The sequence below is a fragment of the Dendrobium catenatum genome, unplaced genomic scaffold, assembly GCF_001605985.2.
Source record: "Dendrobium catenatum unplaced genomic scaffold, ASM160598v2 fragScaff_scaffold_716, whole genome shotgun sequence".
Taxonomy (NCBI): Eukaryota; Viridiplantae; Streptophyta; class Magnoliopsida; order Asparagales; family Orchidaceae; genus Dendrobium; species Dendrobium catenatum.
Window position 1 is genome coordinate 20,447,585 of NW_021319178.1, and position 14,572 is coordinate 20,462,156.

A 14,572-nucleotide genomic window follows, 5' to 3' on the forward strand; every position below is an offset into this window, starting at 1 on the left:
ATTCTACGCCTACCTTCTACTTGATTAATGTTAGATCAAAAGAGGCAAGGCAATTGAAATTGATCTTCAAAACTGGTTCGATTTCCAAAAAGTAACAAGAAGGAAAACCCAATTTTACCATGAAAGAATCCGGTGATGATTACAATTGAAAAATAATGACTGAATAAAATTGACAACTTCATATCCAGGATTGCAAAGTGGTGAATATGACAATATAGACAGTGAATGGAACCTGACCAAGTCTCAATGCAGGTTGAGCAGAAGAACTCATGGCAATTAAAACAACAGATCCTGCGCTCATCTTTATTCTCCCTGGCCCTGCAACGATGACAAACCTTCTTTCTGCGACCTATCACACTTCTGGAAAAAGGAAGCTTCTGCCCACAAAACAAGAAAATTTTGAAAAAAAGAACCTTTTAGCAAGAAAGACAGCCAGGGTGCCACGCCAACCTTTACCAATGGCACCAGCTCAGCATTCTTCGATCGGAAACGCCGCTCAAACAAATACCCTTCATCAGACCCGATCTTCCAATGGAGCCAAGGAGATGCATTAGCCGGAACACTCACAGGCGCTGGCGAGATCGCCATCACACCATTGGGAAGGTCCCTCGTGACCTCTACATTGGTGGCCTCCATCCCTTCATCTCTCTCCTCTTTCTGCTTTGTCCTCATCTGCTCTTCCCCCGGCAGCCCCCAGTTCATCCGCTGAGGCCGCTGCTTCCTAGCTAGAGACTGATTAGTGGCAAGGCGCAACTCCCGCTTGCGTTTAGCCCCTGAAGCCAACTTGGAGTTCTTCCTTTTACCCTGGTTGCGTCGCAACTGGAGGTAATGATACTCACAGAAGCCAACACTAGGCACAGACAGTTGAGGACACCGCCATTTTCGACCGTCGGATCGCCGACACCGTAGGTGATCCGGTAGAGAGAGGTCTTTCATAGAAGGTTGCGGATCTCCGGTGAAGTACAACCTACAATTGGGCTTGGTGGCCGCCTCCTTGTATCTGTTGTTGTCCTCTTTGCAGCAATGCTGGTCGTTGTCACAAAGATTTTGGGCCGGCGTAGCCGGCTCGACGGCCTCCATTTCTTCTGGAGTGGAATACTCGGCGGTCTCAGCTTCCATCTCCCTTTGCTCCGCCTCGCCATTTTTGCTGTTGTCCTCTTTGCAGCACAACAGTTCTTTATCGTGCAAACTTAGTTCAATCGTGGCCAGCTCCACTGCCTTCAAGCCCTGCTTATTTTGCTCCATCCTCATTAGATCCTCCACAAGCTGCTCCCCCATCTGACTTCGCTGCATCTGCTTTGTCGAATGCCGTGGATTGACGGGAAACTGAAATCCCCGATCGGACTTCGCGACCTTTACCATTGTGTTCTTGTTGTAGGTCTGTTTGCAGCGCATCTGGTGATGCTCGCAAAAGCCAAGACCAGGAATGGCCGGCTGCGTGCACCGCCATTTCCGGCCATCGGAACGCCGGCACCGGAACGCATCTGGAATCGAAAGGTCCCTCGTCACTGCAGGTTCAGCAGCCTCCATGTCACACGTAATCTCTTCCCGCTCCGAGATCTTCATCGACTCCTCTGCCCTAGTTCCCCCCTTCACCCGCCGCCGCCGTCGACGATTTATCGACGGCGTCGGATCGGCAACAAGGCGAGGACTCCGCTTGGGCTTTGGTTCAATTACCTTGTTATTCTCTTCGTTTGGCTGTTTGCAGCGTACGTGGCGGCGACCGCCGAAGCTGAGAAAAGGCATAGATGGCTGCGAGCACTGCCATTCTCGGTCGTCGAATTGATGATGCTGAAATTTATCCGGCGAGGACAGGCTCCCATTCAGCTTCAGGTCAGAAGATTTTCTCTTTAGATCTCCTTCATCCATCTTCTCCAACAAGATCGGCGCCGCCGCCGCCGGATCCTTCCTTATTCGCCTCCGCCGTCTCTTTTCCGACAGTGGCGGATCGGCCGCAAAAAGAAGCCTCCGTTCGGGCTCGGCGGCTGCGGCAGCCACCACATTGTTGTTCTTGATGTTATCCTGGTTACGGCGTAACTGCTGGTAATGGTACTCACAGAAGCTGAGACCAGATTTGGCCGGCTGCGGGCACCGCCATTGCCGGCCATCGGATCGTCGGCACCGGAGATTGTCCGGTAAAGAACTCACCTTGCCGGAAAACAACCTTTTACCCATTACTTGCAACGACAACCGTGTTCTATTTCCTTATGCAGCACGGAAGAAAAGGGAGACAGAGATCACACTACGAGAATAGACGAGAGAGAAGTGAGATTAGCACTCTGTTCCGAAATTTCTTACAGACGGCCTATAGAAGATTTCCTACTTGTTTTTTTTGTAATAAGCTTATTTAGCTATTACTTTACCTTAATAAATTCTTCTACAACTCGTCCACATAGTCGGGAGAATTATAAGTTGCGGTCAATGCACCCATCCTCTGCTCTTATGTAGAGAGTAATTAGTATACTAATTAAATTCATATTTTATTTAATCTAGTCTGACCGAAATAAAATTTGGGTTTTTCAAAATGAGTTTTCCCTTTAAATATATAGTGATAACTCACCAGCGAATTAGTTAGACTCAAATATTCATATCATCCTAATTTCATTTTGGCAAATTTAATTTAGAAATGATCATTTTGATGAGATAAACTTAATCATTAAAGAATGTTCTGATATGAGTCTAATTGAACCTAAATAGAATATTTAAAAATATGTTTGAAAGCTTCATGAAACAATTTAAGAGATCAAGGAAAAAATCATGGGATACGAGTCAATTAAATAACTTGATTAATGTAAGTTATATATTATAAATTATGCACTTTTTTATAATTATATAATGTATAAATACAATGTAGCAAATATTAATTGTGAAAATTGGCTTCTATAGTAAAAACATGAGGAGTCTTAAGGCATTCAAATTATTATCAAAAGATATTCAAAAATATGCTCAATCATTCTCCTTATAAGAGAGAAAAACAATGACAAAGAGGTTGCCATCGTCTTCAATGACGATGATAGACATTGGCCTTCTCAATGATGACAAATCGTAGCAATTTTCTTGGTCGCTAGTATTTTCTCCTATAGAAAAATGATCAAGTAGACCCTTTTCTTTTTTGGCTGACCAAGTAGATCATTAAATGTCCATTAATGATAATATTAGAGTTTCAAAGTTTCTTATGCTTGTATTATGAAAGTAATATTTCACAATTTATATTGACTACATTGTATTAATATCTTCTCTAAATCATAGAAAAATGCATCTTTTATAATATATGACTCATACCACTAAAATTATCTCAATTAGATTAGGCCCAATATTTTTCCTTTCTCAAAATTTTCATGCAAAAATTCTCAATATCTAATTATAGCATGTCTCCAGCCAACCTTGTTGCGTCATGGAATATTCACGGCGGTAGAGAAATATAAAGTTTAATGTCTTAGCTTCGTACGAAGATCCAGCACACAATCAGATAAAAATATATGATTAAATATTTATAAGAGACACCAAGATTTTGGCATGAAAAATCCTGAAAATGGAAAAAATCACGGGGCCTAGCTTAGTTTAAATAAATCCACTAGTATTTTCAGTTGATTACAAATGAGGACCTTCATTGGAGGGAAGGCCTCAGCTTCAAATATATATCATATAGAATGCATTAAATGGTGGAAATTGGAAGAATTAATATTGATATGTCCGTATGGTCAGCAGGATAAAAGTTGGAGGGCGACGGAGGCCAAAAAGATTGTATTCGAGTGACGGTGGTCGGAATGATCATACTCGGCGGGAGATGGAGGTCGAAAGGATCGTATTCAGATTTGTATTCAAAATGAAATGGGGAAGAAGTGGACTTTGATAATCTTAAAATGGATTTTCTTATAAAAATATATCTTTAGGAAAGATATGTAATTATGTCAATTATTCTATTTTTGCATAAAATCCTTATTAATTATTTTATAACTTCAAAATAATAGTTTTAAAAATTATAGAAAAATATTCATAAAATATTTTAACATGTCTAGATGACCCTTATGAAATTAGTTAACAAAATAGACTTCTAACAAACCCAGAAAATCTACTTATCCCAACATGCATCAATTTTTTAAGGAATTACAATTAAATATCTACAAAGTCTATAGAATTAGGAAAAAAATACTATAATTAGAGCACATCAATTTATATGTTAAGGTAAAGACGATTTATAAAATGGACTTATAGTGACTCATGAAATATTCTTTGACTATTGTATGCCAAAATATGAGTTATTATAATTTATTACTTAAGCAAGGGATAATTTATTAATTTATTTACTTTATTTGTTTTGAACTATGATGTGTTCTCAATTTTAGCTATTTTATATAGTTAGAGTCAAGTGGATATAAACATGCAAAAAATAAATTAATAGATTATTGATGTTGACTTCACATATTAGTCAATAATCAAATAAACAATAACTTAATAATCCTCAATTTTTTTTTTGGGAAAATTTGGGCTTTGCCCGTATATAGATATGAAAAAGAAGGTTACATATGAGTAAAGCAAAAAAGAGCCTCATACAAAAAGAGGTGCAAAACACATTTTTATCTATTTGAGCTGGATCTTCATACAAAGTTGAAGCATTAAAATCTGAGCTATCTTCTTGAATATTCTAAAGCACAAGTTGAACAATAATTATGTAACTTCAACTACCTTACCTTAGATCTAAGTATGGGCGGATCCCCATAGTAGTGAGGGGGGGCATATACCCACCCTCAAATTTTTTTTAAAAAAATTTTATAGGATATTTTTTTGGGTATTTTGCATATTTTGCCCCCTCTTAAAAAAATTTTTTACCCTAATTTTATCAATCCTAATCATTTTTGCCCATCCCCTACCAAAAAAATTTTTTTTGCCCACCCTAAAAAAAGAAGCTGGATCCGCCCCTGGATCTAAGTGTGTAAAATTATGTGTTGTATTACTTATTATTATCAAAGAAGAGCCTCATACAAAAAGAGGTGCAAAACACATATTTTTATCTATTTGAGCTGGATCTTCATACAAAGTTGAAGCATTAAAATCTGAGCTATCTTCTTGAATATTCTAAAGCACAAGTCCAACAATAATTATGTAACTTCAACTACCTTACCTTAGATCTAAGTGTGTAAAATTATAAGTTGTATTACTTATTATTATGTATATATAATACATAATGTCATTTACTTTTGGATCTCTTCCATCCATTTAACTCTTTGACCATATTTTTATCATTCACACCATATAGTAGAATCAAGAAAATTAATGGCTGACTAAAAACTTGATGGATCGTCCAACCTATGTTGAAAATTCACCAGCATTGCCTTCTTCATCTGTGCCTCTTATCGACGAGTAATTATTACGTCCGATGCAATTATTAACTATGTTGAAGTAGATTTGCAAATGTAGGCTAATGCCCCCAGAAGTATCAGAAGTAACATTTTGCATGACAACAGAGATTCTCTGGGACTATCTTCCCATGCAATGGAGAGTGAGGTAAAAAAATAAATAATAGACAATGAGAATGAAAACTGAATCAGAAATTCCCAACAAGGCATCAGAGAGGATGACTATCAAAACATACACAAAAATCAATCCTTTTCACTTAAGAAAAAAAAAACATACTGATTTTTCTTAAATTTCAGACAAGCACTGCTTTCATACAGCATCACCAGTTCGGTCATTCAGAATCAATATATTGCTCGTGAAATTGCCCATTTTCACGAGGATGTAGAATCATACCAGAAATCTTTAATTTTTTCCCCTAATACAAATGACAGTAGTTACAAATAGAAAAAATATTTATCAGATTTCTATGACCTCAACCACCTCACCAGCCTTTTCCAATGAGCCATAACCAATCTAACGAAACACCTGAAAAAATACCACCCAAAAGAAACATAACCAGCACATTTCCCAAAGCATTTGCCTCCGGTCCCTGCATGAGAAAGCTCATTATCACTCCATGATGCAAGATTTTAACTAAGGGTTCGTTAGGGACGCCTTTCTTATTGCTTATGAAGCAACTTTTAAGTATAAAAATTAAAAAAATTTATACTAAAAAGCTGCTTTAAAAAGTAGTAAAAAAGCCGTCTTAAACAAAGCATAAATTAACAGTTGAATGCAAATATTTTCATAGTTACATTTACCTTGTATCCCTTGGGTGCTTCGGTTAGAACACAAACAGTGAGATGACCATTAGTGAGCCCTAACAACGATGTTAACATGATCATCCAACCTTGCCCTCCATATTTTGCAGTGAAATAAAATGCAGGGATGAATAGGAAACGCGAAATAATAGCAATCATAAGGCCTTTCCGTGATTCTATTCGAAGACATTTTATCAGAGGTGTGTATCTTCCAATAAGGTCCAGCACATTATACATTGCAATCAAGACAAGAACATACCTGAATAGTGACAATATATCTTTAATTGAATAGTAAAATGAGAAAATAGATGCACTAGAAAGAATGTAATAATATAGGATGACAACATTTATGGCTCAAGATACTTAAGATAGAGCATATTAAGGTGAGATGTGAATGATGATGAAGTTATCTAAGCATAATATAAGGCCGTTTTGTCATCAAGAAAAACACAAGCCCAAGTAAAATGCATTTTTGTGTGTAAGAAAATGCTGCCAAGTACTTCCTCTGGCTATTGAAAGATGGAAAACAGAAGCTTACCATGATCCCAGGGCATGATTTCCAGTATCCTCAGACAAAAAGCCAGGGAAAATTGACAGTGTCAGAACATAAATAAGATACAAGCCAATTTCATAATCCAAGTTCTGCATTAGCAGCTGTCTAATGGTCAAGCGTTCGTATTGCTTTGGGTCTTCTTCTGCCTGTATTTAGTAGAAAAAATCTATTTGTTTATGGAGCTTTATAACAATACCATCAAAAACTGAATTTAGGAATTAAAAGAAGAAAAAATAAGCTAAAATACATGGAAATACTGACCTCTTGTTTAATCTGCAATTGGACGCCAGCAGCTGCTAGGTCAGCAGAAACCGTCTTTGATCCTTCCGAAGCTGCCTTGGATCGATAATACTTGACAATTGGTAGCTTCGGAAAGATGTACGCATAAAGTAGAACACATAGCAGCTCTAAAAAGGATGACACTGCAAAGAACATCACTGCAAGAAAGCAATCCAAATTCCAAAATTAGCCATGAAATAATCTCATTTTGTTTTCCAAGCTAGATGAGACAAGATAACAAAAGACTGAATTGGCGAGAACTTATTCTGTTGATAATAAACGGATTTTACGTACTCGCTCCCTTTCGAAGACCATCATGACTGTGTTCAAAACCTGCCTTTGTAATCAGCCTCAAAGCAGATGTTAAAGCTCCAGAAGCAGCCAAACCAGCCATGAATGACTGTGAATTCACAAGATGACAAAGAAAAGAAAAGAAAGGCAAGAAAATTGAATACAAAGATTCCTGGAAGTCGATGAAACGTGACAGGCCATGAATGAATTACCTGAATAAACTCTGGTTGCATAAGGGCCAAATCACCAACCATGCCTCCTTGGACATTAGCATCAGCAACACCAAAAGCTGCACTAATAAGGCATATGCCTACGAATGCTCCAACGCCTCCTTTTCCAGATGTTGCCAAATCTAACTGAAATATGAGTGAGCGCATCGATCAAATTTTATTTAATTAAGGCAAAAAACAGACGGGTTATGTGATGAAATTTCAAGAGAACTTGCACGTAGATGCTTCACTTACAATGATTAATAGAAACGAGCTTATGAAAAAGAGGATGTAGCCAAATATGTTCCTCATTCTGGTATTGAGCTTTGCTTCATGATATGTGAGTATTGCAATAGTCACGAAAGCAAAAGGCTGATAAACTAGCGTAAGTATTCTTGTAGGATGGTACCTCTGAAATTTTAAGAAAAACATCGAGATATTAGTTTAGCAAATATTTTTTTTTTTCTGGAGGGTTAAGTCATAAGAACCTACAAGATATGATGTGGAAAACATCAGTAATGAAAATGAAGTTACTATTCTACTAGTCCATTAAGAGAACCTTGCTTGCACTATTTTTCAAATGGACCCATTAATTCATTCCAAAATGCTGAACCCAGAGTATATATGAACGAAAAGTCATAAGCAAAACTATTTCAAAACACCGGAAGAAAATTCATGGCACAAGTTAATGTCTTTTTTCACTAATCAATTTATCCATTTTTTTCTATTTGAAGGCTAAATAAAACCGAATTTACAAAAGATCATATCCATCGCTGGGGATATATCATGTAGTTCAGGATTAAAAAAAAGTTACTTATTAAAATACATATAGTTATCCAATTAAAATCAGCTTTCATTTTACACAACATAATGAAAACAAACTACTAAACAACAGGTCAGAGTTCATAGAGGAGCATACCGGGAATACTTCAGCATAATAGTCTACAATTGTTAGCATGCTATTCCATGAGATGAGAGAGCCATTTCCTAGGAACCAGCAAACAACAATAGCAGCAAATCTCCCCTGTGCAACCAGAAATCATTTAATCACTCAATGACTCAAGTGACACAACATGGAAGAAAATGAAAATCAGGCATACAGAAATAACCTTTTTCGGTACTGCTTCCTCATTTTCAGTATCATAAACCATGATTACTCTGCTTCACCTTCTCCTTTACATGTATTGAGAAACAAAAGTTTAGACGCAAGTATATTGACAGAGTAGTTCGGAAAGGTTATTAGAACAAACCCATCAAACAGGAGATTGCAAGTTTATTCAAAAATGAAACTAAATGTACAGCTGAGCTTTCAGAAATAGACAGGCCGACAACATCAAAACTTATATAACTGATAAGTTGCTCCTAAGTAAGATGGAATATAGTAGTTGAAAACATCGAAAAGGAAAGTTGAACCGTAAATAGCATTCACAAAGATGAAAATGCACCTCAAGTCAGAGGAAAACCGAAGCATTAAACAACGCTCAAATTCAAAAGACAAGAAGACATTATTTTAGTTAATTAAGGGATTTTGGTTTGAAGGGATGGGGGGATGTAAATTCTTTTTACTCCATAATTTCATATTGTGTTTCGTTTCAATGAAATGCACAAGTAATTAGATTAACCTGCAAAATTTCGATACATTTTAATAAACAATTCCCATCCAGCATCAATGAAAAACGGGAAGAAAATTTTGTTGGATTATCATTGTAACTCACATATATCCTCCTAATAAAAAGAATCAAATAATTTCTCATAAATTAAACAGCTAAAAGAACTATTTCTTCATTTGATTCCTCATCAATCAAAAAAGTTGGTAAAAACTATCACACCTTGGGTCCTATGAAAAAAAGAGATTGAAGCCCTGTTTGATTGCCCGAATTAGGAGGGTAAAGTAAAACAAATACATATATTTACTAAATTCGGCTGTTTGGTTAATTTTGAGCGGAACAAAAGGAAATCATCCGATGCATTAGGCCTGTAATACGGGGACTGTTTTGCGGGAATTAGAAACCCGCTCATATCGAGCGGGTTATAAATTCGCTCGACGAAGATTTACTTGGTGTCGTTGCTGTTCGGCTTCATTGCTTCGCAGGTGTTGTAAGATTGCACGAGAGGCTTCTTTGTCTCTTTCGTTCTTCTCAGATTTCGTGCGCGACGACGTTCCCTTTGCCTGTTTGATCGGAAGTTGCGCCATTTTCATCGGAAGTAAGGACGGGAGCTCGAGTTCGCATCATCGTCGTTGCTGTTCGGCTTCATTGCTTCGCACGAGGTGTAAGATTGCACGAGAGGCTTCTAGGGCTCCTTTGTTCTTGTTCGACTTTGCTCCTTCGACCACGTTCCCTTTGCTTGTTTGATCGGAAGTTGCGTCATTTCCATCGGAAGTAAGGACGGGAGCTCGCAATTTCTGAAGGTAAATTTATCCCTTTCGCGCTTGTTCGGCCAAATCCAGATTTGTTAAGTAAGGTAACTCTCTCTTCTTCTCTGTCGATTTCTCCAATAGATGAAAATCAAGGTTTTTGAACTTGCTGTAATGTTTGGTTCAGAACTGAAGCTTTACTGTTCAACTTCCTTACAATCTTCTCCCTTTTTTTCTGATAAAGCTTTTTGGAGAATTTTTACTAGTCTCATGGCTTCACAAAATGGGATAATTGCTTCTTGTTGTTGTTTTATTACCATTGATTTAAGTTTCACAAAATTAGTCATAGACTATTATTATTTTACTAATCTTGTAAAACAAATTGAAGTACTGAAATTGTCTAGTAAGCAGTTTTGAAATGTTGGCAAAGTTGTTGAATCTTCGCTCTACTATTAAGTCGGCAACTTAACTGTTGCTGATATTAGCAAATTTTGAACATAAAATTTGGACTACATTAAAAAGAATTTGATGTATAAGGTGGTGGTGTATGTGGATTTTAAGTAGAAGTTAAGAATATGTTCCTTATATTATCTCCTAAATGGTTATTTACAGGAGTTGAAGGAGATTTATTGTTGCCCCTAATGATTAAACTGGTAGATAACTGAAACTTGTTACCGCTTTGAAAGCCATTCTAGATCTATATACCTTTTAACGGATGGTGTCATTCTTTATAAAGAATTGAAGATAGCAAAGCTAGGATTTGATGCCATTGAATATGGTGTTGAAGGGATGATCAAGCAATCATATTTATTTGAGCTTATCTTTTTTGTCACTTTATCTGTATATGTCATTATAAACATATCAATTTGAAGGCTTTTTTGCCTCTATATGGGCTTACATTTGTTGCTCTATTTATACAAATCATTACAAACATATCAGCTTGAGGATCATTTTGTCTTCATTTGAGCCACCTTTGTTATCTTATCCGTATAGGTTCTCATAAAAATATCATTGCCAACGTATTCTACATAACATGACATTTCTTAAGTTATTTTATTTTCATTGCTCAACATTTGAATGCATATAAAAATTAATTTTACCATGCCCTTCAATTATGGGCATTCATTTGAAGCTTATAAGTGTTGATTATCCTAATTTTAAAAATATAGCATTTTAATAAAATACAAACATAGTACTAATGCTTCAAATTACATTTTTCATAATTGAAAATGGTGTGTAATTATGTAATCATAATTGGTAGATTATAAATGTGCACTTTGTAATATGAAATTTCTTTTAATGCATAGTGTCTAACTTATAAAATTTACAAACAACAGCCTGCTTTCAGTGAGAAGGAATGATAAAAATATTAGCAAAATGGATCAGCTTCATTAGACTTATCTTCTCTTAATTAAGAAATCTCATGGAAACTAAACATCTAATTTTCTTTTAGAAAAAATATGCAAAGTTTGACATATCCTTGTAAGTACGAGTACCCGAGTTGCAGGCATAGATTAAATATCATTTTATTCTAATGCAAGATCCTGGGCATTTCATTGAATTTTGACATTCTAAAATCGACGAATTTCATCAATAGGTCTTCAATAAGTAGTAAATTAAGAGAATCATGATACTCCATTCCTTTGCTTCATATTATGAATTTAACTCACTTGACCAGTTACAAAATGTGCATCTAATTAGCAAGCCATAAATCTATATCTTTCACCTAAAAAATGCTTTGGTAGAACAGAAAACTAAGATATGTAAATGGATGCTTTTAATTGTTTGATTTACTAAAATTATTCATTTTCCTTCTCCATCAGTTATCCTTTTTTGTTATTGTATTTCATTTGCAATAACTTAATCTACATCCTACCATATTTTTATTTTTCATGTCTATGTTGAAATTGGATGATTTAATTATATATTTTTTGCTTTAAGTTGAATTTTGTAGTTACAAAGATGGTTCAGTCATTAGAAGATGTTGCTGAACTCCGTGAAATTGAAAAAAATAATGATGCAATGAAAGTGATTTGTATTGCAATTAGTACATTATGTGTACTATCGCAGAAGATTTGAGAAGAAAAAAAAATTATGATCCTCAACGGAATATACAACGTGACACATATCTTTCTAGGCGTCCAGTTTCGGGACATTAAGTTCAAGGACGGCGTCCTGTACATCCCCCACCTTTTTATCCACGACGAGACCAAATCCCTCTTCCTAATTCTCATAGTCTTCGAGCAGTGTCATTTGGAGTGCGGCAATCACATAACCTCATACCTTACCTTTATGAATAACCTCATTAACTCGGAGGTGGATGTCGGATACTTGCATGACAATGAAATTATCGAAAATTGGCTCGGGAGCGATGGGGAGATGGCCGATATGTTTAACTGGCGTTGCCAGGAGGTAGTGTCCAACATTAATGATTGCTACTTGTCAGAGCTACCGGAGCAGATGAATCGCTACTATAACAATAAATGGAATACTTTGAGAGCCAGCTTTAACCATAAGTACTTTAGTAATTCATGGGCTTTCATCTCTTTGATGGTTGATGTTGTCCTACTTTTGCTTACTGCTTTACAGATGTTCTATACTGTTTATCCCTATTACAAGCCAAAGTAGCAACTTTTGCTCTCCGATGGCTTCTATTAAGACTTTTATTAGTTAATTATAAATAAATGTCTTAATATAAGCCATCGGAGAGCAAAAGTTGCTACTTTGGCTTGTAATAGGGATAAACAGTATAGAACGTCTGTAAAGCAGTAAGCAAAAGCAGGGCAACAGCAACCATCAAAGAGATGAAAGTCCATGAATTACTAAAGTACTTATGGTTAAAGCTGGTTCTCCAAATATTCCATTTATTGTTATAGTAACGATTCACCTGCTCTGATAGCTCCGACAAGTAGCAATCATTAATGTCGGACACTACCTCCTGGCAATGCCAGTTAAACATATCGGCCACCTCCCCATCGCTCCCGAGCCAATTTTCAATAATTTCATTGTCATACAAGTATCCGACATCCACCTCCGAGTTAATGAGGTTATTCATAAAGGTAAGGTATGAGGTTATGTGATTGCCGCACTCCAAGGCACTGCTCGAAGGTTATGAGATTAAGGAAGAGGGATTTGGTCCCGTCGTGGATAAAAAGGCGGGTGATATACAGGACGTCGTCCTTAAACTTAATGTCCCAAAACCGTTTCACAATTATAAAATGTGAACCCTACTTTCCTCTACAAACTCAAGTTAAAATTGTGATTGTCTGTTGCATACTGCATAATTGGATAATTACAGAAGGTGGCGATGAGTTCATTCAATCTGAGGATGAATGGGGCACTGCTCAAAGGTTATGAGATTAAGGAAGAAGGATTTGGTCCCGTCGTGGATAAAAAGACGTGTAATGTACAGGACGTCGTCCTTAAACTTAATGTCCCAAAACCGTTTCACAATTATAAAATGTGAACCCTACTTTCCTCTACAAACTCAAGTTAAAATTGTGATTGTCTGTTGCATACTGCATAATTGGATAATTACATAAGGTGGCGATGAGTTCATTCAATCTGAGGATGAATGGGCTAGAATGAGTCACTGTAGAAGAAGAGATCAAGCAGTTGTAGATGATTTGCGAGAATGGCTAGATAAAAGAGATGAAATTGTTCAATTCATGTGGACTCGCATGCAAAATGATGGATGTTAGATTTGTTTCTTTACTTTTTTTAAATTTACATGTGACTTTTATCTTTCTTGTCATTGATTACAGAATGATGTGCTTATTATTATTTGATTCTTTTGTGAACTACTTAAGTTGTAGTTTTGTTAATGCTTGTCATGTGAACTATAAATTGTTTGCTAAGGCATGTTTGTGAAATGCACTAAAAAAACTTTAAATTGATATTTTTTTTGCCAAATAAATATACATTGTCATTCATACATTCAGTCCTTTTTAGGAGATACATGTATTTATCCTATTTTATGTAAGGGAAGAATGAATTCGTCACAAACAGAGATGAACGGTAATTCGAAAGCAAAGAGGAAAATTTTTTATGGAGCTTAAACATTGAATGGATAACTAGATTGCTTCAAATAATGATGGAATTTGTAAATGCAAATATGTGAAGTGCACAAGGATTCAAGGACTGTTTATCAAGGTGCAGCCCAAAAAATAAAAGAGAAGTTTGGAATAGAGGTGACAGGTGAGCAATGCAAGAACCAAATAAGGCATCGAAGAAGTGTGTAAAATCACATTCAGGAGTTAAAAAAAAATCAGGTGTATCTTGGGATGAAACAAAGAAAATGATTGTCATGGGTCAAGAAGAATATGCATCACATATTCAAATATTATTTTAATCACATCATTTAAATTGATATTTTTTTTACGATTAAGAGTTTTTTCTTTATTTCTTACAGGCTTTTCCCAAGGATACTGCTTATTTAAATATTGCAATTGCAAATTATGTAGAGTTGGAGATAGTATGTGGTATTTGACATGCAACTGGAAAGTGGGCGAAATCTGGAAACTCTCAAACTCCACTTTCAACAAATACATTTAAGCGATGATGAACCCCCACAATTTATGGATGTTGGTGCAGATGGATCAATGGATACTGAGTGGTCTGAGATGCAAGTTATAGAAAATTCTACTGGAACAACAAAGAAACCGCTACCTTCATCTGGTATAGGAGGCAGCGTGAAAAGGAAGTCTAAAAAATCAACTATCGATCA

At 36.2% G+C, this 14,572-nt stretch overlaps 3 protein-coding genes across 6 annotated transcripts in view; 1 reads left to right on the forward strand and 2 right to left on the reverse strand.

Annotated features, from left to right (window-relative positions):
- The window catches only part of LOC110097228, a 38,505-nt gene extending 36,191 nt beyond the window's left edge, over nucleotides 1-2,314 (reverse strand). For 2 of the 4 annotated variants that reach the window (XR_003701230.1, XM_020823490.2), the window contains exons 1-2: nucleotides 451-2,314; nucleotides 238-377 (exon numbers count right to left, since the gene is read on the reverse strand). Coding sequence is in view for 1 of the 4 variants with exons in the window: in XM_020823490.2 (XP_020679149.1) it covers nucleotides 238-377; nucleotides 451-2,175 (1,865 nt within the window). In the remaining 3 variants the exon portion in view is untranslated. The remainder of the gene's footprint in view (nucleotides 1-237; nucleotides 378-450) is intronic. The other 2 variants (XR_003701232.1, XR_003701231.1) reach the window with 2 other exon arrangements.
- A 3,314-nt stretch (nucleotides 2,315-5,628) lies between these two features.
- LOC110097229 (equilibrative nucleotide transporter 3-like) lies at nucleotides 5,629-8,664 on the reverse strand. The gene is made up of 9 exons (XM_020823493.2): nucleotides 8,600-8,664; nucleotides 8,410-8,514; nucleotides 7,746-7,901; nucleotides 7,494-7,637; nucleotides 7,285-7,390; nucleotides 6,973-7,148; nucleotides 6,697-6,857; nucleotides 6,159-6,417; nucleotides 5,629-5,947 (listed from the first exon to the last, which is right to left on the reverse strand). The coding sequence occupies exons 1-9, from the start codon at nucleotides 8,639-8,641 to the stop codon at nucleotides 5,840-5,842; spliced, it is 1,257 nt and encodes a 418-aa protein (XP_020679152.1). The 5' UTR covers nucleotides 8,642-8,664; the 3' UTR covers nucleotides 5,629-5,839.
- A 3,144-nt stretch (nucleotides 8,665-11,808) lies between these two features.
- On the forward strand, nucleotides 11,809-12,474 carry LOC110097222 (UPF0481 protein At3g47200-like). The gene is made up of 2 exons (XM_020823484.1): nucleotides 11,809-11,881; nucleotides 11,984-12,474. Exons 1-2 carry the CDS (start codon nucleotides 11,809-11,811, stop codon nucleotides 12,472-12,474), a joined length of 564 nt encoding a protein of 187 aa, XP_020679143.1.
- Nucleotides 12,475-14,572: the final 2,098 nt, after the last annotated feature.